Genomic DNA, 24,911 nt, shown 5'->3' with positions numbered 1-24,911 from the left:
AACCACTACTTTTTATTCTTTTTAATCAGGGTCAGTTCATTGATCCGTGAGCAGTGGTCCTGCATCGTCAACATGGTGGAGGCATGAGGTTGTTGCATCACGCACACGCAGATGAGCATTTATTTAATAATAGGATAATAGCAATAAAAATTCACCCACGTCTTACATGAAGGTGGATTAATTTCCTCCCAACCACTCCCACCCTCCCTCTCTCTCTCTCTCTCTCCCTCCCTCTCTCTCTCCCTGTGTGTGATGCTGCAGCCCCTGTAGTCTCTCCAGTCTCCAGTAAACAGCAGTCATGGCGACAGTGGTCCAACCGCTCTCTCTGGATCGAGGTAAGGCTTTCGGAGCTGTGTGTGTGTGTGTGTGTGTGTGTGTGTGTGGGTTTTTTAAAAATATCTATTTTTTTAAATATTTTGTATTCGAACTTGGGAGATGGAACCGACAGCTCGCGGTCGGTTCGGGTGTTTTGTGCACGACTTGGATTCCGCGCAGCTTGTTTTTCACGGCTCGTTATTCGAAAGCTACGCTTCCAAATAATAAATAAATAAATATTTTTTTAAAAGCGGTTCCGTGCGGTCATTTTGCAGAACGGTTGCCTGCGTGGAATGAACGTGCACGCGGTTCATGTGCGCGTGCCTTCGTTCACCAGCATTTATTCGACCAACGGGACACCTCGCAGTAGGATTTGTTTATTCCCATCTCTATTACGTAACATGCTTGGTAATATCATCCGGTTACGGCTCGCTTCTTCTTGCTTTTTTTTTTTTTTTTTGCTTTCCATCTGTAAAAAATGAAGCCACTGAAGCGCGTTGGCACGAGACAAAAATGACTTTGGTATTTCAATGAGACAGGTGCAGCCGTTGTTGTATTTCCTGCACTTGTTAGAAAGATGCAGTGGAAGTCTTCGTGCCGGGTGCCTGTTGGTGCAGACGCACCACAGGTAGTGTTTACTCCGGGCTGAGGTGGCATTATAATGTAATTACACACCGTGCGACATAAACACACATCGCTGCACCCCCCTCAGCTCGTGCACGTGGTAGTCATGCCTTCGGGGTACTCATTTCCATTCACCCCTCCCATTATGCACGTTAGGAAATTGTGTTGGAGAGGACCTATTAAAGCAGCTTTATTAATAGCATGGAGATATGGATTTCAATCCCTCCACTGCCTTTGGTGAAATGTAATATTGCGCAAGTCTTGCAGAGGAAACCGCCAAGTAAAGGAAAGCCAGCATCAGCTCCATAGATACTCTTTATCCGGAGCATACCTTATTATGCAGGGCGGTGTTGCTTGTTATGTGGAATATTGGCCACAACTGATCCTTCCAGAATTAAAACCTCCACTAAAAAGTGCATTGCAGTTGGGCCTCACTGATGCACGCTCCTGCCGGGTGCCCCGAAGCGCTTCGCCATGCACAGAGGTCATGAAATGAGGCAAAGACCCCCACAGGAGACGCCTCCTCCATCTCAGCTGAGGCTCGTAAACACACAGCGGAAGATACGCCGTGTCTTCCTTCTTGGTAAAATGTCAGCGAGCCGGCCTTATCTGATCTCGCTGGGGCGGTGATTCAGACGTGAGCGCTGGGAGCCGAAGGGGAGGGAGGGGGCTGATCCATATTCACATGTGTGGCATGAATTTCAGCTGTAACGGGCAGGAGCAGTAATAATGACAGGATCGCACCGAGAGAGGCAACACCACGGGCTCCCTTTTTCAGCTGCTGCCACTTTTGAGAAAGCACCATGATTGCTAATGAAAAGGCGGCGGCGGCGGCGTCTTGTGCGGCGTCTCGGGGGCAGGAGGCCTCGGGCCACGGGGCGGGTAGAAGTGCTCCCACTCGGCTTGTGGGGTCACAGCGGGATGAACAGATCTTACATCACTGGCCTTCCTGTTGTTGTCAGAGGAAATTACTGTGATTAAAGCATCCGAGAGCAATTGATTTGATCTGAATATCTCACACACTCACTCCTGCATTCTCTTAACCGCAAAAAGGCCAGTGTGACCAGAGGTCAGAGGTCGATGCTTCTGACACAGAATGAGCAAAGGCAGTTGTGTGTGCGCAATAGTGTGCAAGTTGTGTCCACTGAGGTAAATGCTATGCTACGTATTCAGGTTTAATGTTTGCCATATTCAACGTGTGCCGTTATATTTAACACGTCTTGTTTTAGAAGCTCGGGCTGATGAGAATTGTGGCTTTTTGCATAAAAACAAAAGTACTTCACGCATTGAAAAGTCCTAACTGACAGTGATAGATTGAAAAAACAGTGATATAATTTCTAGCGGGGCATGAACGTGCAGACCAAAAAGTGTTGGCTTCAAATATCTATCGCATGGGAATGAGCCACCATTAAAGATAATTGACTCCGTGGTGGAGACTGAATTATATATATTAGCAACTGATGGTTTGGCTCATAACCTACACACCTGATTCCATAATTGGAGAGTAGTGTAGTGGGCGTGTGTTTAAAAAGGCCTCTAAGTATTATCAGCTGTACCAACACGGCTTCTGCTTCATTTAGAGGCTTCTTCAAATTTCCCACCATGACCTTTGATGACCCCAAAACGCAAGCAGCAAACTTATTTGCATTCATTCCTTCCGAAAGAGGAACAAAAGCAATGGATTCTCATGGATTGTCGCAGCAGGGCCGTGGGACTTGTTTAATTAACACCCCCCCCCCACTGTCCCATTTAGCACATTCAGTCATCGTGGTTAGAATAAGCAGCAGAGGAGGCCCGAGGACGCAGAAGGACACCCGGGTCAGAGCGGCGGCGGCAGATGGCGAGGTCTCTTCTTCGTGGACGTTCCACTCTCAGGGTTTTTAGGGCAATTGACAACCGGCAGGACCTCTGTCGTCCCACCGCCACGCCGCCGCTCCTCAAAAAGGAAAGGCACGCTGCGATTACAACTTCTGACGTTGTGCCGCGTAACGAGAGAGAGAGAGAAAGATGCTTTTTTCTTCCCTTTGAAGGCTCCGTCACGGCGCTCAGTGAGAATGACTTAGTTCGCTCTCAGCTCAGTTTTTCAGGGGCCGACGCGCAGCGCAGAGACCGCCCCACCACCCCCCCCTCCCCCTTGTGCAGATGTTGCACACATCTGGACACGGCGAATCCCGCCGAGGGCCCCGCAGCGTCTCAGGGTTGAGATTCTATGAGGCACTCGAGGGCTTGAACCTGGATTCCTCTCCACTGGATTTTTAGTAGTAGATATTTGGTCCAGTGAGATGTTCAAATGGGTCACTCATGCAGCAGCACAAGTCTTGTCTTTGTTTTGACTATTCCATTTCTCGCTTCATTTTGTCGCTTTTAGAGAATTATCATTATCATCACGACAGATCCGGGGAGCACTTTTTTCCCCCGCCCTGCTCAGCAGCAAACAGAACGCGCACAAAATGCACACAAAGAGTTGGCGTCGAGCTTGGTGAACAAAGTGGAATATTTAGCTGCTAACGAGTCAGAAATTTCCACTCAGGAGCCTCTGGGCCCCGAAGAGGTTGCGTGTTGAAATCACCCGAGACGCAGCTACAGCTGAATGCTGATGCGGTGCAGGTAACAAGCGCGCCGCCGCAAGAGGAAAACTAGAGACTGAGAGAGAGCTCGTGTGTGTGATGATGAGGAGGAGGAGGAGGAAGTTGGTGTGAAGGTAGCAGTGAAAGCGTGAATATAAATGACTGCATTAAAACCCAAACCAGGCGCCCGTGTCTTTTAAACTAAAGTGAGCGCTGGAACTTTGCACTCAGCTAAAGTTTAAAGTTGCAAAAACGTTTTGATCAGCTTTTCTTCTTTTTTTTCAGGATTTCCCTTTGACTGAAAGTCTAAACTGTTACTAATTATCCTGTTTAGGACGTAGGAGCAGAAGCATCAAGCTACCTGTAATACGAAAGCATCTCAATGCAAAGTGGAGGGGGGGGGGTTCAACTGCCACGTGGGCATCGAGCACATACTCGGTGTTACCTTTCGGGCGGGGCGTCGTCTGTCCCGTGACGCCAGGTGAGGCCTTTCGCGCCGCAGAAGGTCCTCCGCCCCGCCGCGTGAGGCGCCCCAAAAGGGCTCCGCCGCCATCTTTTTTTTTTTGCGATCACTTGGGGCACCGGGGCGCGACGTACACGCACTTCACCGCGGCCGGTGAGCGTCCAGTGACACGAAGCTCGTCTGTCTGAGGCTGACGGAGCTTTTAATTTTTAAATGACCCAAATTCAAAACAAGTTTAGAGCGATTATACGAGGAAATGACGAGGCATCACTTTTGATCAGCCAGATGAAAGCGCTGAAGAGTGTCTGCAGAGTCAATCTTTGAAGTCAAATTCCCAACGCCTGCAGAGGCTCCTTGATGTGGATAAAGAAAATGGTGCTAATGAGCATGTGAACATGGCAATGAAGGCTCAGAGGAGGAGAAAAAAAAAACTCTTTCCCAGATCGCCCCTGACCTCCGTTTAATGAGAAAAGAAACGGTCATAAACCACAGAGATGGATGCCCTCGCCTCCTGGAAGTGCTCCAGCTCATTACGAGCTCTTCGGGAAATGTGCTTTTCGGTATTTCGGCGTAGAGGGAGAAAAACTGAGCGGGAAAAATTGTATGCAAAAGTATCAATCAAGGCAGACTGACAGCTCTCGGAATCCCAAAACGAACAACGTACTATTCAGATTGATATTTCATGAGTAATAGAATATGAAAAGCCCGAGTTTGAAACCATGTTATCCAGCACCGATGACCCGCCTCGCCGCCTCACATCTGCCCGATTGGTTGGATTGATCCTCCGGAGCCACGGGGGGGGGGGGGGTCTCGGTGGGCACCGGACTTTCACTTTGCAGCGGATCGATGTGACCCGGCGCTTCACCGTGCGGCGCCCCCCCCGAGGGTCCCCCGCTGCACATTTTCTCTTTGTGACCTTGTGGGAGAGCTGGAGACCACTTCCTGCCTCCTCTCCCACCGGGGCCTGCAACCCTCGATTAATCATTAATAGATTGATCGAATTAAATGAGTTGCAGCCTTTTCCCTGGGGGAGGAGGGGAGGGGGGGCATGCACGATGGGTTTCGGTGGGATCGCACCGGGTGTAAATCAACACAGCGCCACTAATCTCTCCTTGTGTGGCCACACGGGGGCTGAATAAAACATGACATTGAGCTCCAGCGATCCAGTGATCGAGCACCAAATATCCTCCCTCTCCACCCTGTTGCGTTGTCTCCTCAGCCGGTCCCACGGGGGCAGGAAATGAATCGGCCCGGCTGGCCGACCCATTGAGCCGAGTGGCGGCTTCTAACCCCGGGCTTAGGTTTAGTGGTAAAGCCTCGTAATTCTTTAAATGTTACCTTTTGGCCGGAGGAGTTGTTTTCGCCCTCACTCACTCTCAAAAGCCAAAGCACAAACACACCCTCTCCCTCCCTTCCTCCCTCTCTCTCTCTCCCTCTCCCTCTCCCCCCCTCTCTCTCTGCCAGATGTTGCCAGGGCCATCGAGCTGCTGGAGAAGCTGCAGGAGTCGGGTGACGTGCCCGGTCACAAGCTCCAGTCTCTGAAGAAGGTGCTGCAGAGCGAGTTCTGCACGGCCATCCGAGAGGTGAGTCACGCCGACATGACATGACTAATTTGCATCTCGCAAACTCCTCGCCGCGTTGCCGTGCCGACCCATCGGCGTGCTCGGCGTTGCTTTTGACTGGGCGGTTGTTCATGACGGCGATGGTTACCGCGGTGAGGCCCTCTGGTTATTACAGGGTTATTGGAACTGTGCACTGTGACAGTAAAGTGTGAAGTGATGACTCCTGCACAATCTGTTTTGGCCAGTTGTCTGCAGGCGTTTTGGGATGTTGGCGTTATTGATGGTCATATTTACAGTTCTGCAGAGACAGCATCCCTTAGCCAACACAAAAACATACTTATTGGATGGGTTAGGGTTAGTTGCCTTTTCTCTTATTACCAGAATCCTGCATGGGATGGAAGTTTCCCTTTGGTTGCAGTTATAGTGCTGTTAAATTAACTGCACAGCAAAGGAATTAAATGGCAAATGTATTGTTAAGAAGTTATGAATTTGGAATTTATCATCCCATTTGGCAACCGGGGGCTGAAGCTGTTAACATCATTTTTCAAAGTCACGGAAAAATTCTATTAAGCGAAAGATATACCACTCCTTGAATTTATTGTGCAGAAAACCGGTGCTAAAATGTGTCCCCAGATGAAAAGTGATGCTCCGAAACTCAGCAACGGTGAGAAATGACGGCTGTTAGACAAATAAATCCGAGAGCGTGCCTTCAAGTCGCATCAATCACAGAGATGAACGCAGCATAATAAAAACGTGATATTAGTGCTCTGCTTTATTACTGCGCGAGGTGAACAGCAACAGGGACGTTTTAACGGCATAAAAGATTTAAACCGAACATTTGTATAATCAAGAGGCCATAAAACATTAGCAGCATCAAATTAACTTGAGCTGCTTAGATTGAAGTTTAATCACATTTTACAGGTAGGGAAATAATGTGCAACATAAACAGCAGTTTTTTTTTCTCCTCTTCATTAACGCTGACGGCCGCCCATTAATCCGTCAAGTATTCAGCGCCGCGTCTGTTTTGATGTACTGCAGCATCACCCAGAGCCGCGTGTTAGTTAAGCAAACATGACTTTGAGGGGCAGAGGGACAGATGACACATCTCTTTTAATCGTAAACAAAGTGAACACGTCATTTGAAATGAAAGCAGGCAACAAGCAGACAATCACAATGCTGTAAAGTGGCATTTGGATGAAGATTGCACTACGTCGGAGCCCAAAATAACTTTAATAGCAGTAAGAGTGTTCATTTGTATCAACCATCTTAGGAATGGAAAGCCAGCTGCAGTGATCAATGTACGTCAACACTGCTACAAAGTAAAGTCCTTATAAGTCCTTTCAGCATGTTCCTCATGTCAACTCATTAGAAGCTTTGTTTACAGCTAGTAGCTCATAATGAAAAGGAAATGGCCCTGGAAATGACAACAATTACAAGAAATGTCCAAGTGTCCAGATCTCCTTCGGCCCTCTCGGGGAAACCTGGCACATCCGCACCCCAACGGCCCGCCCGCCCCCCCGATGATTCTTAAAAAAAAACTTCTGTAAAGCACCTTAGCAACAGCAGCGGCAACAGCGCACAACCTCTGCCAAGAGGCAAGGACGCCGACCACTCCACCCAGAAAAGAGCCGGCCGAACACAGTCACCAGGGAAACCAGCACAGCTGCCCCGAGATGAGTGGGCCGCAGAGAGGCCGTAGAGGCTGCAAAGAGGCCGCTGAGAGGCCGCAAAGACGCCGCAGAGGCCGTAGAGGCTGCAGAGAGGCTGCAGAGAGGCTGCAAAGACGCCGCAAAGGCCGTAGAGAGGCTGCAGAGAGGCTGCAGAGAGGCTGCAAAGACGCCGCAGAGGCCGTAGAGAGGCTGCAGAGAGGCTGCAGAGAGGCTGCTTATCGCCGATGACTGGTTTGTGGGAGGAGGCAATAGGACGGCTCCGTGGACAGGCTGTGAGGGCTGACCGTTGTTAGGGCGATTACTGTCGTTATGCACAAGTTGTTGTCGGGAAATATCACAATTCAGGATCGTTGCCTTCTGATGGTGTTCTTAGGGAATGTTGTAAAGGATTTGGAAGGTTTTGGGGGGTAACAAATGGTTGTTCCAGATTCCAGAAACATTAATAGGTTGTGAACAAAATCTAATCATTTTCAGTACTTACGTGTTTCTTTGTTCGTGGTTTGATTTTCTTTGATACCACAGATATAAGAGTTGTCACCAGCACATGAACACACCTCTCTGGAAGAAACAAGTCAGCACTTTCAGCCAAAGAAACAGCCACAAATGGATGTTCATTGTGATGGATTACCAATCTCATGGTGCTGAAGGTTGACTTTCACGTCATAATAACACAAAGATGAATAAAGTAGCAGCCTGCAAGATGAACAAAAAAACACTCACGCATCCACCAACAAAAACCTCCACCCGCACGTGACGTAGCTCATGTGACGCTCTGCAGGGCCGATGCACAGCCTGAAGAGACCCGTCGTTACTAATCGTGTCCGTGAGGTGACCTCATCCCATCCTCCATACGTCTGCAACAGTGCAATACAGCAGGAATCAGCCTCGTTAAGGACGACAGGGGGGCGGGTCTTGTCCTGCAGCTAAATGCCAAAAAGGGGACAGCGTTTGACGAGCCGGCTGTCCTTCCCCGCCGCGTTCATCGATGATTCAGTGAGTTGTCGGCGGCAATCAGCCTTGCAAATGGGAAAAAAGGAAGGACGCGACGGGAAGAGCTAACCAGCTGGAAATGATGGAGGGTGAGAAGTTCTCACGCAGGAGGTGCAAATGAAATCGGCCCAGAGCGAGAGCATCTTCCCTCAGCTTTAATGCTGCAGTTAATTCTCCACCCACCTCTGCAGCCATTTAAAAAAAAAAAAAAAAATTATTAAACAAAATAGGGCGGAGGATCCTCCCCGACTTGCTTACTCAGGAGAGGAAGCGGGAAGCCGTGGTTAAAAGCAGCGCTGAACCCCCCCCCCCCACCCGGGGCTCTTGCTCTGCTTTATGGCTTTGTGGCGTCCTCCTTGTAGGAGGGGGGGGGGCACAGGAGAGGAGTAATTGAAAAGATGCCCCGGGGGACAAACGGGTTCTTTGGTGCAAAGTGCAGCCACGACGAGAGCGGACGGACATTTAGAAGCACGCGGCCCTTTGTCCGGTTATTCGGGGCACTCGGGGTGGACATTAGATGAAAGTCTTCACCTTCATTAGTTGGAATGCTTCAAGCATTCCAAGTATTGTTCTTCTAATCTTTATTCCGCCTTATTAGTTGGAATGCTTCAAGCATTCCAAGTATTGTTCTTCTAATCTTTATTCCGCCTTATTAGTTGGAATGCTTCAAGCATTCCAAGTATTGTTCTTCTAATCTTTATTCCGCCTTATTAGTTGGAATGCTTCAAGCATTCCAAGTATTGTTCTTCTAATCTTTATTCCGCCTTATTCATCTTCTTCATATTTAGTTGGAATGCTTCAAGCATTCCAAGTATTGTTCTTCTAATCTTTATTCCGCCTTATTCATCTTCTTCATATTATTAGTTGGAATGCTTCAAGCATTCCAAGTATTGTTCTTCTAATCTTTATTCCGCCTTATTAGTTGGAATGCTTCAAGCATTCCAAGTATTGTTCTTCTAATCTTTATTCCGCCTTATTCATCTTCTTCATATTATTATTAGTTGGAATGCTTCAAGCATTCCAAGTATTGTTCTTCTAATCTTTATTCCGCCTTATTCATCTTCTTCATATTATTATTAGTTGGAATGCTTCAAGCATTCCAAGTATTGTTCTTCTAATCTTTATTAGTTGGAATGCTTCAAGCATTCCAAGTATTGTTCTTCTAATCTTTATTCCGCCTTATTCTACTATTTCTTCCGCCGCACCTTTCAACTCCTTCACACTTTCAGCTATTAAGACCATTCAAATATTAAAATGTTCAGCTCATTCAGGGGAGGGGTGCTATGACTTTTCAGCTTTTTAGCTCTTATAATTGAATTAATATAAATTAATATCTTCAACCTTTTTAACATGGTTTCCTAATGGATTAAATTTTCAAATCCTTTCAAAACTTCTTCAACTTTCAACTTTTTCAGCTTTTCCAATCTTTCAGCTAGAGACACCATTTAAACTTTAAAATGTTGACACAAGTCTTAACAATTTTATAAAAAAAACAGCTTGTTGATATCTATTATAGTTTTTTCATAAACACTAATTATGTTTCATTAGTTTTGGGGTTTCTTTCGAATTTAGAGTGGAGTTTTCCGGATTGTCCCGCGATTTAGAGTGAGCGCCGTGTGAGGATTCAGTAAAAAAAAAAGAGGCACTTTTATCTTTACGGCCACAATATTCACTTTTCAGCCTTCATTTAAAAAGAAAACATTAGCCGTGCTTGTGCTGGTTGGACTCGTATAAGTTTGGAATGTCAGAGTTATTTACTTTTTGCGTGAGGAGCCTGATTGTGAGACAAAGTCTGCCCCGAGCCCCATACGCTTCCATACAAATCTGCCAACATTTAAAAAAAAAAAAACACAGCCGGTACACTTTTTGTAAACGGCTGTTTGAGCAGTTTTAAAACACATAGAGACATACAAACTACACTCAAACGTTCGGTAGAGTCTTGTGTCTCTCAAAATGTCATTATTTTTTGGCTACTCCAAATAGTTTTGCTCCAGGAAGCATTTGTTTGAGGTGTGGATTTTGTCTAAATCTCTTCACTCTCTTCGCCGTGAGCTAATTAGCGATCAGCTGTTGATCTATGGCCATAAAGACGTAGCTCAGGGACGTGCAGGTTTAACCGTGGTTAGATAACGGTACGTGTGGACGTGCGTGTCGTGAGTTGGGACGGAGACCCGGGATGAGCAGACCGTAAGTAATGTGGAGGCTGGACCGTAAGATATTTGAGACATGTGAGAGCCATAAGTACTAGATTGCTAGCTAGCTAAACTGCTAACGAGGCTACTCCCCGCTGGAGACTTAAACCGTGGTTGTGACGTTGTTCCTTCGGTGTTGTCATTAAGCTGCAGGCACGTGAGTTTATTTTTTTACGCGAGTGATACTATTAATAACCTTTTCGCGGACCGCAAGAAGGTCCGTAGGTTAATAAGCACGTCAAAAGTTACGGGGAGTGGCGTGACGTTGTTCCTTCGGTGATTGAACTGCAGATACGTGAGTTTGTTTTCTTACGCGAATGACAGGAGATCGTTTGGTCTTTATTTTACGCAACAAAGCGTCAACTTAATATACTATTAATAACCTTCATCGGACCGCAAGAAGGTCCGTCAGTTAATAAGCACGTCAAAAGTTACGGTGGACCAGCCGGGGTTAGGGGGGAGGAGGGGGTCCGCTGGTGGGCGAAACTGCGCACTGAGGAGTGAACAATTGTAATCGAGATGGGGGCTGTAGTATTTGTGTGTGTCCACTAACATTTAATTGTCCAAGTGAAACACGTAGTACTTGTATTAGTCATTGGCGCTGTATGCGTCCATGTTTATTTCACAAAACCGCGCATCTTTATGACATCATCAAGACATGACGGTTAACTTATCCGGAAGTATCCAGGAGCGTTTTTGATGGCACCGCCACGAAGCTTTCAGTAATTTCTACACTATTTGCAAACTTTTGAGGCACTCACCAACCATGCAAAATGTTTTTATATTTTATTTTGACTTGTTGCCAGGATCTTCTCCTGTCTTGTTTATTCTGTGCACATGGGCAGGTGCCACTGTGTATGGTAGGTTGTGTCATCAGTGTATTAATGGGTGAGAGATGTCATCTAGTATTAAAGCGCTTTGAGTTGTCAGAAGACTAGCAAAGCGGTGTACAAGTTCATTAAGTTTGAATGAAAAAGATTCAGCAATGTTTAGAAGTAATTTAAGCTTTTATTAGTTCTGTATTTTGTCAAATTCATAGAAGCTTCCCCCATTTCTGTTTTTTCCAATTCTTTCAAGTTCGTTTCAGCTTTTCTCATTTCTGTATTTTTAGCAATTTTTAAATGTATTTCAGCCTTTTTTATTTCAGCAATGTTTAGAATAATTTCAGCTTTTATTATTTCTGTGATATCAAATTCATAGAAGCTTCTCCCATTTCTGTTTTTTTGATATTCTTTCAAGTTCATTTCAGCTTTTCTCATTTATGTATTTCAGCTTTTTCTATTCTTTCAGCAATGTTTAGAATAATTTCAGCTTGTTGCATTTTAAGCAACTTTTTGAAATTAATTCCAGCTTTTATTATTTCTGTGATTTCAAATTCATAGAAGCTTCTCCCATTTCAGTTTTTTTGCAATTGTTTCAAGTTCATTTCAGCTTTACTCATTTCTGTATTTTCAGCCATTTTAAAATGTATTTCAGCTTTTTCTATTCTTTCAGCAATATTTAGAATAATTTCAGCTTGTTTCATTTCTGTACTTTAAGCAACTTTTTGAAATTAACTTCAGCTTTTTGCATTCCAACGCATTTTCAGCAGGAAATGCATTTTCTAGTATTAGTTGGAATGCTTCAAGCATTCCAAGTATTGTTCTTCTAATCTTTATTAGTTGGAATGCTTCAAGCATTCCAAGTATTGTTCTTCTAATCTTTATTCCGCCTTATTCTACTATTTCTTCCGCCGCACCTTTCAACTCCTTCACACTTTCAGCTATTAAGACCATTCAAATATTAAAATGTTCAGCTCATTCAGGGGAGGGGTGCTATGACTTTTCAGCTTTTTAGCTCTTATAATTGAATTAATATAAATTAATATCTTCAACCTTTTTAACATGGTTTCCTAATGGATTAAATTTTCAAATCCTTTCAAAACTTCTTCAACTTTCAACTTTTTCAGCTTTTCCAATCTTTCAGCTAGAGACACCATTTAAACTTTAAAATGTTGACACAAGTCTTAACAATTTCATTAAAAAAACAGCTTGTTGATATCTATTATAGTTTTTTCATAATCACTAATTATGTTTCAGTAGTTTTGGGGTTTCTTTCGAATTTAGAGTGGAGTTTTCCGGATGGTCCCGCGATTTAGAGTGAGCGCCTTGTCAGGATTCAGTAAAAAAAAAAGAGGCACTTTTATCTTTACGGCCACAATATTCACTTTTCAGCCTTCATTTAAAAAGAAAACATTAGCCGTGCTTGTGCTGGTTGGACTCGTATAAGTTTGAAATCTCAGAGTCATTTACTTTTTGCGTGAGGAGCCCGATTGTGAGACAAAGTCTGCCCCGAGCCCCATAAGCTTCCATACAAATCTGCCGACATTTAAAAAAAAAAAACACAGCCGGTACACTTTTTGTAAACGGCTGTTTGAGCAGTTTTAAAACACACAGAGACATAAAAACTACACTCATGCGTTTGATAGGGTCTTGGGTCTCTCAAAATGTCATTATTTTTTGGCTACCCCATATAGTTTTGCTCCAGGAAGCATTTGTTTGAGGTGTGGATTTTGTCTAAATCTCTTCACTCTCTTCGCCGTGAGCTAATTAGCGACCAGCTGTTGATCTATGGCCATAAAGACGTAGCTCAGGGACGTGCAGGTTTAACCGTGGTTAGATAACGGTACGTATGGACGTGCAGGTTTAACCGTGGTTAGATAACGGTACGTATGGACGTGCGTGTCGTGAGTTGGGACGGAGACCCGGGATGAGCAGACAGTAAGTAATGTGGAGGCTGGACCGTAAGATATTTGAGACATGTGAGAGCCATAAGTACTAGATTGCTAGCTAGCTATACTGCTAACAAGGCTACTCCCCGCTGGAGACATAAACCGTGGGTGTGACGTTGTTCATTCGGTGTTGTCATTAAGCTGCAGGCACGTGAGTTTATTTTCTTACGCGAGTGATACTATTAATAACCTTTTCGCGGACCGCAAGAAGGTCCGTAGGTTAATAAGCACGTCAAAAGTTACGGGGAGTGGCGTGACGTTGTTCCTTCGGGGATTGAGCTGCAGATACGTGAGTTTGTTTTCTTACGCGAATGACAGGAGATCGTTTGGTCTTTATTTTACACAACAGAGCGTCAACTTAATATACTATTAATAACCTTCATCGGACCGCAAGAAGGTCCGTCAGTTAATAAGCACGTCAAAAGTTACGGTGGACCAGCCGGGGTTAGGGGGGAGGAGGGGGTTCGCTGGTGGGCGAAACTGCGCACTGAGGAGTGAACAATTGTAATCGAGATGGGGGCTGTAGTATTTGTGTGTGTCCACTAACATTTAATTGTCCAAGTGAAACACGGAGTACTTGTATTAGTCATTGGCGCTGTATGCGTCCATGTTTATTTCACAAAACCGCGCATCTTTATGACGTCATCAAGACATGCCGGTTAACTTATCCGGAAGTATCCAGGGGCGTTTCTGATGGGACCGCCACGAAGCTTTCAGTAATTTCTACACTATTTGCAAACTTTTGAGGCACTCACCAACCATGCAAAATGTTTTTATATTTTATTTTGACTTGTTGCCAGGATCTTCTCCTGTCTTGTTTATTCTGTGCACATGGGCAGGTGCCACTGTGTATGGTAGGTTGTGTCATCAGTGTATTAATGAGTGAGAGATGTCATCTAGTATTAAAGCTCTTTGAGTTGTCAGAAGACTAGCAAAGCGGTGTACAAGTTCATTAAGTTTGAATGAAAAAGATTCAGCAATGTTTAGAAGTAATTTAAGCTTTTATTAGTTCTGTATTTTGTCAAATTCATAGAAGCTTCCCCCATTTCTGTTTTTTCCAATTCTTTCAAGTTCGTTTCAGCTTTTCTCATTTCTGTATTTTTAGCAATTTTTAAATGTATTTCAGCCTTTTTTATTTCAGCAATGTTTAGAATAATTTCAGCTTTTATTATTTCTGTGATATCAAATTCATAGAAGCTTCTCCCATTTCTGTTTTTTTGATATTCTTTCAAGTTCATTTCAGCTTTTCTCATTCATGTATTTCAGCTTTTTCTATTCTTTCAGCAATGTTTAAAATAATTTCAGCTTGTTGCATTTTAAGCAACTTTTTGAAATTAATTCCAGCTTTTATTATTTCTGTGATTTCAAATTCATAGAAGCTTCTCCCATTTCAGTTTTTTTGCAATTGTTTCAAGTTCATTTCAGCTTTACTCATTTCTGTATTTTCAGCCATTTTAAAATGTATTTCAGCTTTTTCTATTCTTTCAGCAATATTTAGAATAATTTCAGCTTGTTTCATTTCTGTACTTTAAGCAACTTTTTGAAATTAACTTCAGCTTTTTGCATTCCAACGCATTTTCAGCAGGAAATGCATTTTCTAGTTCCGACTTATTCATCTTCTTCATATTCTATTTCTTCCGCCGCACCTTTCAACTCCTTCACACTTTCAGCTATTAAGACCATTCAAATATTAAAATGTTCAGCTCATTCAGGGGAGGGGTGCTATGACTTTTCAGCTTTTTAGCTCTTATAATTGAATTAATATAAATTAATATCTTCAACCTTTTTAACATGGTTTCCTAATGTATTAAATTTCAAATCCTTTCAAAACTTCTTCAACTTTCAACTTTTTCAGCTTTTCCAATCTTTCAGCTAGAGACACCATTTAAACTTTAAAATGTTGACACAAGTCTTAACAATTTCCTAAAAAAAACAGCTTGTTGATATCTATTATAGTTTTTTCATAACCACTCATTATGTTTCACTAGTTTTGGGGTCCTTTTCGAATTTAGAGTGAGCGCTAGAGTGCGGGCAAAGTCGGAAGACAAGAGAGGGTCCATGTTTTGTAAACTGTTGGTAGAGCAGTTTTAAAAGACATAAAGACATAAAAACTACACTCAAACGTTCGGTAGAGTCTTGTGTCGCTCAAAATGTAATTATTTTTTGGCTACTCCAAATAGTTTTGCTCCAGGAAGCATTTGTTTGAGGTGTGGGTTCTCGGTAACTGTCTGTGAGCTAAGTGCACCTTGCTCCGTTGCCGCGCCAACGAGCTGGGGCTCTTTCTGTGACTCACAGCTGATCCTAATTAGCTGATTAGTGCAGCCTGACATGACCTCCTTCTCTCCACCTTCTCTCATCATTTCAAACCCCCATGGAGGGAGTTCTTACTGTAATGTTTGATGAGGCCTATTAAATAATATATACTGTCTCTCAACCCCCCCACCCACTCCCCCAATACCATCATTTCAAAATAAAAGCTGCAGTGATTATGTTATTTAAACATGAAGCTTAGGATTCAGCTGTTTCGTTGAATACTTATTGCGCTTTCAAATAGTACTACAACCACTACTAATATTTCTAGTACTTCTAGTAGTACTTCTAGTATTTAAACTGGTATTATTACTAAAATACTTTTACTACTAGTATTTCAACCCAATGGAGGGAATTCTTACTGTAATGTTTGATGAGGCCTATTAAATAATATATACTGTCTCTCAACCCCCCACCCCGCCACCCACTCACCCAATACCATCATTTCAAAATAAAAAGCTGCAGTGATTATGTTATTTAAACATAAAGCTTAGGATTCAGCTGTTTCGTTGAATACTTATTGCGCTTTCAAATAGTACTACAACCACTACTAGAATGTCTAGTACTTCTAGTAGTACTTCTAGTATTTCAACTGGTATTATTACTAAAATACTTTTACTACTAGTATTTCAACCCAATGGAGGGAATTCTTACTGTAATGTTTGATGAGGCCTATTAAATAATATATACTGTCTCTCAACCCCTGCACCTACTCACCCACTCCCCCAATACCATCATTTCAAAATAAAAGCTGCAATGATTATCTAATTTAGCCATGAAGCTTAGGATGAAGCTGTTTTGTTAAATACGTATTGCTCTTTCAAATAGTACTACAACCACTACTAATATTTCTAGTACTTCTAGTAGTACTTCTAGTATTTCAACTGGTAGTATTACTAAAATGACTTTTACTACTACTAATATTACTAGTACTACTAGTATTTCAACCCCAATGGTGGGAATTCTTACTGTAATGTTTGATGAGGCCCATCAATTAATAACTTTAGTTTTCTTAGCTTAGGGCGACTGTGGGTGAGTGGGGAGCGCGGGCGGCCGTCCTCCAATCAGAGGGTTGGCGGTCTGATCCCAGGCCTGGCTAACCTGTATGTCACTGTGTCCTTGGGCAAGACACTTGATCCCAGAATTGTTCCTCTAGCTGTGACTACACTGTGTGAATGTTAGTTACTGGTTGGGCAGGTGCCACTGTGTATGGTAGGTCCTGTCATTGGTGTGTGAATGGGTGAATGATGTTATGTAGTGTTAAGGTGCTTTGAGTGGTCAGAAGACTAGAAGAGCGCTGTACAAATCTATTTTACCAAGTCCATTTGGTTTGAATAACAAACAGTCTGTCTCTCAAACCCCCCCACCCAATTCCATTATTTCAAAATAAAAGCCTCAATGATTATCTGTACCTCAACAATGGGTACACCACAATTGCTTTCAAATACTAGTGAAACTAGTACTTACTTCTTCTACTGCTGCTAGTACCACTAGTACCACAATTACAAAAAATGTATTTTTTAATTCTCAGCTTTTCCTATTTCTATTATTTCAGCTTTTATTATTTGTGTTTTCAAATTCATAGAAGCTTCTCCAATTTCTTTTTTTGCAATTCTTTCAAGTTCATTTCAGCTTTTCTCATTTCTGTAATTTCAGCAATTTTAAATGTATTTCAGCCTTTTCTATTTCAGCAATGTTTAGAAAATTTCTGTATTTTCAGCCATTTTTAAATGTATTTCAGCTTGTTTCAATTCTGTACTTTAAGCGACTTTTTCAAATTATTTTCAGCCTGCATTCCAACGCATTTTCAGCAGGAAATGCATTTTCTAGTTGTAAATGCATTTCTCAATTGATATCATCTCTTACACACAACTAAAAGAAAGGGAACGTCAGACTCAAGTTGGGGCGACTGCAGCGGTCGACTGGATGCTAACATGCTAGCTAATCGTGTCGTTTATTCCATCTAAATGAATAGGGAGAGAAGGCAGGGTTTACAACAGTGAGAAGGAATCTTCCCTCGCTCTCGCAATGACCACGAATCGACCTTTCAACTGCAAAGTGCGCTTTAAAATCCACCACTGATGCATGCTGGGAGCGAACCGAGAGCACTTTGTGATGCTCTCTCTCAGTGTATCTGTAACACTGCCCTCGTGTTTATGAAAAGAGACACTTATTAACATCTCTTAGGCCTTCAAAGCCACTAGTTTAATGCAGAGACCGGACAGCAGTGATGAGAGTGACATCATTTGCAGGTAGATTGAATAGCTGGAATTAGCAGGTGTGTTTTAAAAATAAAAGCCACTCAGCAGGCAGGCGGAGGCGAGGAGAGCTGTGCTCAGCCTCCACATGTGCAAAGGTGGAACAAGTCCTCGGGTAAAGGTACCGGTTGGGAGCCGAGTGTGTGTGTAGGTGTGTAGGTGTGTGTGTTTGTGGGTCTGCAGGCTACACTTCCCCTGAACGCATCAGCGCCATTGATGTGTTTGCATGTCGGGAACGCGGTTGGCGACAAGACAACAGAAGCTCCGCTGTATTTTTCTCTCTTTTTCTTCCCACATTACTGACATTTTTGCATATAAATATGTCCGGGCCTGTGCCGTGTTGGTGCACATCCCTTTGATGGAGCGCAGGAGCCGTCAAAGCCGTCAAAGACATCGCGTTCCCAGTGAATTGCATCCTTCACATTCCTCCCTGACCCACAAACATCGTGCTGAAAGCCGCCAGGTTTTTTTTTCGCACTGAGAAAACTTTCGTCACGATTCGGATAAGAAATCGCTCACATGAATCCAAACTGCAATGGATGTAAAATGAGGAATAATTAAATGCGTTGGAGAAAAGCGGCAGTTTCATCACCGACTCAGCGAAACGCATTTCCTCTCTACTTCCTTTTTGTAATGCGAATCACTTCCATCTTCAGTGCAGGGAACAGACTGTCCTTTAGCAACAGGTCCGTGTCATTCAGAAGTTCCCCCTCTTTTTGTCGCAGTGTATTAAATTATGCCCCCCCCCCCCCTCTCGCTCAGTCTCCGCCTTCCTCTGGTTTTAAGCTCCCTAGAAAAGGTCACGTCCCGACTGGAAAAAGGTCAGCATTGATTCTGTGGAACCTTGTTTTACACACCCCCCCCCCCCCCCCCAGAAGCCCGTGTCTTACACCGTTCTCTTCTCCAGGTGTACCAGTACATGCACGAAACCATCACGGTGAACGGCTGCCCGGAGTACCAGGCGAGGGCCACGGCAAAGGTAGGAGCCGCTCTGCAGCCCCCCGGGGGCTTTGCATCAAGTCAGGTGAAAGGAGCCCAGTGTGTGTTCTCCTCAGCTGATAAAGCAGCAACCCGTTAACATTAACAACCCCCCCCCCCCCCCCCTCAAACAAATAAAATAAGAGAGTCACTGAATAGAGATTCATCTGCAGGTTTCTTCTTGCTCTACTGGAAGAATTTTTTTTTTTTAAAACAGCTCAGTTTCCTTGAAATCCCACAAAAAAATCAATAACACATCTTTCTTCCCACGTGTGTAAAACAAACCGGCACGTGCACATAAAGAGTAAAAATAAGTAAGTAAGTAAAATGTATTTGTACAGCGCTTTTCCCAGACAAGGTCACAAAGTGCTTTACAATGTGCATAGACATTAAAACAATCAATATCAAATACAAATGATCAAAATAATTTAAATAAATAGGCAGACGATGAGCCTCAAAGGGTCCCTCTCTTTATTTAGGCTGCGATCAAATATTAGGTCACACAGAGTTTTGGTGGTTACCAACTGGCTTTGAAAGCAAAAAGAAAAGCCGACAGTTTCATCCCTGTTTCACCAATACTGACACTTACCGAACGTCTTTCCATCTTTAAATCCACGTCGGGGCTCCACCTGGAATCATCGGATGAGAAGCCGCCTCGCGGGTACGCGCTCGGGTACGCGCTCGGGTTTTTGCCGATGACTCAAACAGGACAAAAAAAAAAAATAGCGATTATCCAGCAACAGCTCGAATCGATTCAGCGATCAGGTCACTCAAACAGAGAGAGGGCCGGCGAATGCAGAGAGAGAGAGAGAGAGAGAGAGAGAGAGAGAGGGAGAGAGGGGGGGGGGGGTCGAGGCTCTGAATGACCAGTGCTTCGTTCTCTTTTGTGTCCCTCAAACCAACAACAGACACATGGATGAAATGGTAGAAGGAAGGTTCAACATGTTGAGGAGCACACCTGACCGGTGTGACTTTGATTAGAGGATAACAAGGTGGAGGTGATCGTCTCAAAATGAGCAAAAAGGCTGGAAGAAGGTTTTCTAAACCTCTTTTTATGTTTTTCACTTTTGTCCTTTTTTAAGATGAAAAGGGTTGGCTTTTGTCTGACATTTTTCAACCTAACATATTTGAAATTTGTTTACTAAATGTTCTTCAACCTTTTTTTCCCCCTATAATAGACTTAATTGACCCAACAATTTTTTTTGACCTAATATTTGTTTGACTTTTTTTGATCGAGCACATACTTTGAGTTTAAGACTTTACTGGAAGCAGGGCTCCGTCTCTCTTTGAAGAAATACACCGTTACAGCACAGCAGCAAATCTTTAGACTGTTAAATCTTTAGCCATTTTGCAGAATTAATCAGCCGCGTCACCACTGTCCTTTCCATTCTAACGATTCTAATGATTAAAACCTTAGATGGCGGTTTAAAAAACGGCGATTCACTGGGTGGAAGTCGTGTTTGTTCGACCGAGACCTTCCACTGTTTGGAGCCCCCCCCCCCCCCCACCCCCCCTTTTGCTCCTGTCAAGTACCACAGGACCGAGAACCACTAGAGGTCGCCGTCGTCTTCTTGTTTTGAGTAGATGATTGGAAGGAGCAGCGGAGACGGGACAGACAGCCCAGTGGGCCAGTTGGTACATGTATGTTGGTACATGTATGTTGGTACATGTATGTTGGTACATGTATGTTGGTCCACAATTTCTGCAGGGACATGATAATGGTCTCTTTGTTCTCATTTCACAAAGACGTGTGTTGTCAAACTGTTCCTTTAAAAAGGATGGATGAAATTAGACATAAAAATAGGAGTCAAAGTCAATCTAAAACTACTACTAAACATTTGGGGAATATCTATGATGGAGAATGAATATATTGGTGAGAAGAGCAAAGAAACTGCAATGATGAAGCAAAAAAAGCCTGCAGCCTCCATAATGACACGATTTAAGCAGCTTTAAACTCCGGCCTACTTTTCCCTCTCTCTTTGCCTTAAACTTTGAGAAGTTACTGCACCTAAATCTCTATTGAAATCGCACGTCCTGCGGGTCATAAAGCACACAGATGATCGCCTGAGCTTCATGGGAGCAATGGAAGTTTTTTTTTCTCAAAAAGTTCTTTTGTAAAAAGGGAAATACAGCGCTCCAGCTGACAGGGGGGTCAGGGGGAAGCTGGTAGAGGGAAATAACCAAGCGCTTTGTGCTGGGAAGTCCGGGTTAGACTGTTGTCCCTCTTTGCCACAGATGATAAATGTATTTGAGCATCAGAGTTCATTCTGACCTTTTTGAAACTGCATTTATAACAACACTATTTTTTCTTCTTTCACTTGTTCACTGCCACACTCAATTTGAGGTTCATTTTTCTCCAGAGAAAGCTCAGCTAATCCAATCATCAAGGCGTTAAGAGGTTCAGGCTCACCTGGTGTCTACCGTTGATTCTCAGGGTTTTTTGGGGAGGGGGGGGGTGATTAGTTCAAAATCCAACCCCCGCGTCTCTCCTCCCTCTCCAGGCGACGGTCGCGGCCTTCGCGGCCAGCGAGGGTCACTCCCACCCGAGGGTGGTGGAGCTGCCCAAGACGGAGGAAGGGCTGGGCTTCAACGTGATGGGCGGCAAGGAGCAGAACCTCCCCCATCTACATCTCTCGCATCATCCCCGGGGGCGTGGCCGAGAGGCACGGCGGCCTGAAGCGAGGCGACCAGCTCCTGTCCGTCAACGGCGTGGTGAGTCCCACCGCTCCTCGAAAGAAATACGCAGGCGTGGTGGAGTTTCTCAACAAAAAAAAACATCTCCACATTCCCCCCCCCCCCCCCCCCCCCCCCCCCCTCCTTCCGCAGAGCGTGGAGGGCGAGCACCACGAAAAAGCGGTGGAGCTGCTGAAGGCGGCCAAGGACAGCGTGAAGCTGGTGGTGCGCTACACCCCCAAAGTGCTGGAGGAGATGGAGGCCCGCTTCGAGAAGCTGCGCACGGCCCGGCGGCGCCAGCAGCAGCAGATCCTCATGCAGCAGCAGCAGCTGCAGAACGTGGCCTCCCAGCAGAACCACATGTCGTAGGTGAGGCGCTTCATTGCTTTACGGGTGGGGGGGGCGAAGGTGAAGACACGAAATGAATGGCCAAAGTTTTAATAGGAAGGGTTAAAGCGTTGGAAGCAGAATAAAAAGCTGGGAATAGAAACGTTTTGTGTTGTGTGGATTTTGGCGCCCCCTGTGGACACAGGCGGTATTAAACTTGTTATATTTCATTTCATAGGAGGAATTTAATTAAATATAATTTAGAGCACGTGACAACAGGTCTGCAGCCTTCTCTTGTTGCTTACTGCTTTGTTTTGGACTGCACTTTGCCTTCCCCCCGCCCCCCTCAAGGTCGGCACAGGGTTTTGGACCTGAACGCTATTTTGAGGAGGCGACGCTGCACGTTTAGATATTCTGTCGCCTTTCGTCATTTTCCCCCAGGAGCACGTGCGCAGCCCCCCCCTCCCCCCCCCCCCCGCGCGCTTTAGACCCCTCGGCTGCTCCCGCTTCAAGGTGACCGGACTTACTTTTTTTTTTTTTCTCTCCCGGGAAGGAGCAGGGGTCAACGTTTTTTTTATTATAATCCCAGCGTGCCGAGAGCAGAGCACGACGAATGCATGAACAAAATACTTTTGTATTTGAATTTGACTTTAATGTATTCTTTCATGAAAGTAGCATGACATCAGAGATCGGAGGAAGGACGCTGCATGTGTATGCGGCCTCCAATGAGCGAGATCCACACGTTCTTCTCTTCCAACCAGCAGAGGGTTGCATAAAGCGTGTGACGATGTGACGCCCCCCCGCTGCGGTTTGTAAGCGCCGCTCTCAGCTGGTCTCTCCTCTGCGACGCCCTGCAGGTTGTTCCAGAAGAAGAAGAAGTGAAGGACGAAGAAGAAGAAGAAGAAGAAGAAGTGGATCTCAAAAGACCAATCCGTTTCACGGTCCCGAAAGCGGAGGCTCTCTCCGTCGAGGAGGAAACCAACGAGTAGAAGACTCTTCTGCTCTCTCTCTCTCTCTCTCTCTCTCTCTTCCAGTGCACCACCGATCGCTGAGCAAAGGGGGGGGGGGGGGGGGGGGGGGTGGGGGGGTCATCCACTTTAACTTCGCATTCCCTTTTTCTTTTATGAGTTGTTCTCCTCCCCTTTTCTTGTGTTTGTCGTGGCGGTTTACACCCTTCACACAGTTTTTTGGGCGTTTTCTGTTGATTCTTCAACCGGTGCTCGTGTTCCTTTTTATCTCTTTTTTTTTTTAACCTTCTATATTGTAGCAGGAACGATTTTGTATCTTGTAGGTTTAGCAATAAACAGGAACCTTCTGCTTCTTCACACCTGGCCCCTGGACTCCCCCCCATCTGAAGAGATTATTCGTCAAAACGCCGTGCAATAACTACCCCCCCCCCCCCCCCCCCCCCACTGAGATGTTAAGACACGTCTCACCGTGAGACTCGGAGACGTCGTCCCGTATCCGACAGACAGACAGAATGTTCTCAGTCGTGGGTGGGATCAAATCAGAAATATGCTCAAATTATTTTTTTCCCGACCGTGTCTGTATTACAGTTTGTGAGATCAGAGATTTAACAGAAAAGTGACGTTTTCTCCCTGAGACGTGCAGCTTCTCATTTAGAACCTTTCCTTGTATAGCAGCTGGATACCAGCACCTGTGGTTCCACCATTGTTTCGGACAATCGTTGTACCTGTGAGGGGGAAACCTGTTTATTAATGAGAGGTGTTCTGTGGTCCACGTCTCTGGTGCTGAGCCCTCCTTCGTTCTGTTTGTTTGTTTGTTTGTTTCGGGGCTTTTCCTCGTTCCTCTACCTGTTTGTTCTTCTTCTGTAAAGGCATCTCCCCCCTCTCCCCCCCCCCCCCCCCCCGTTCCCTCCCCTGCTGCCAGTGAAAGGGAGACATCCACTCACTCCTCTAGAGGAACATCTCGATGCGCACATCCCTTTTTGTATCTCCACATCACAGGCACTCTTTCTTAATTGACTTACATTTTTGAAGCTGATGGTCATGTACTTACCGTAAAGATTAAAACAACAAAAACAAACAACACAAACTGTTGATATGCAATTGTTATACATACTATATTTGTATAAATAAATCGATGTGCTTGTGTACAGTGCTTCACACGTCTTCCTGCTATCGTTCATTGAGGGTCTGGTGGAGCTCTGAGTGACACCTTTGGAAACGTTTGATTGAACACAAGGGGAGAATTCGTTTTTAAAGCCAAAGCTCGCAGAATATAAAGAGGAAAATATCATTCAAACTTGCACAGCTTCATCTGAAGACATAGAAGATGAGACGGTGCCGATGCCTCATCTCCTCACGGACACATGCAAGAGCACACTTGACCTTTAACCTTTTCCTGCTAGTAGCAACTTCCTAAAACAACAGCAAACTGTGATACCGTGAAAACACCAGAGTCAGTGCTGGAAACCGAATGTTTGTTTGACGGATCAAAAGTCCACATGAATTCCCTCTTCTGTCCCTGCAGCTCTCTGCTCAAACATCACACAATTTACCTCCAAAGAATTGATTTAAAACATTCACGTAAAGACGAGTATTTTACTAAAAGGGACTATTTGAATTAACTCCACGAATCAATATGTATTCTTTTTTTTTACCGTGGAGTTATTAACTTGAATATATCGATCGTTGAGTAGACCGCGTCGAGGTGGGAACTAGAAGAAACACCTCCCCCCTGTGGTCGCATCTGAGTACTACAGCAGGGCACGTGACTCGTGTTATTACCAACAGAACAGAACAATCTGAACAAAACCAAAATCAGACTTCATTTCCCCGTGATTTCATGCTCGTCCTCTGTGCATCGCCACTGGGGAATTATTCAATACTCCGTCGTTTAATCGTGTGTGAAGTATTTCTAGTGTTTGCTACTTTATACTGGACCATTTCAATTAAACTACATCTGAATAACGGCGTGACTTTTTTGCATTGTGAGCTTTATGAATTTCATGCACTGGTAGAGATTCCAACAGTGGATCAAATGTTTCAAAATAATTAAAAAGCAGTATTTTAATATCATTGCTTTTCACCAACACTGGCATACTTGTACTTTAAATACATTCAGTAGAGACACAAGTTTATTTAAAGTTCACCTTGCCTCCCCCTCACGCCCCCTTAAGTATAATTAGAAGGCCATTTGTGCTGCGCTCTGGTGTCGATGCCGCAATCAAAGGTGTTTACGGTGCCTCA

The 24,911-nt window shown here is 44.4% G+C and overlaps 1 protein-coding gene across 1 annotated transcript; it reads left to right on the top strand.

Annotated features, from left to right (window-relative positions):
- On the top strand, positions 1–22,723 carry lin7a (lin-7 homolog A (C. elegans)). The gene is given in 7 exon segments (XM_037461741.2): positions 1–335; positions 5,434–5,552; positions 18,629–18,700; positions 21,201–21,314; positions 21,316–21,411; positions 21,526–21,737; positions 22,557–22,723. Coding segments are annotated over 7 exon segments (675 nt in total). The 5' UTR covers positions 1–298; the 3' UTR covers positions 22,582–22,723.
- The last annotated feature ends 2,188 nt before the right edge of the window (positions 22,724–24,911 follow it).

The sequence above is a fragment of the Pungitius pungitius genome, chromosome 2 (genome assembly GCF_949316345.1).
Source record: "Pungitius pungitius chromosome 2, fPunPun2.1, whole genome shotgun sequence".
Taxonomy (NCBI): Eukaryota; Metazoa; Chordata; class Actinopteri; order Perciformes; family Gasterosteidae; genus Pungitius; species Pungitius pungitius.
Note: the sequence above shows the minus strand (reverse complement) of the source record. Positions and strands in the feature narration are given on the sequence as shown.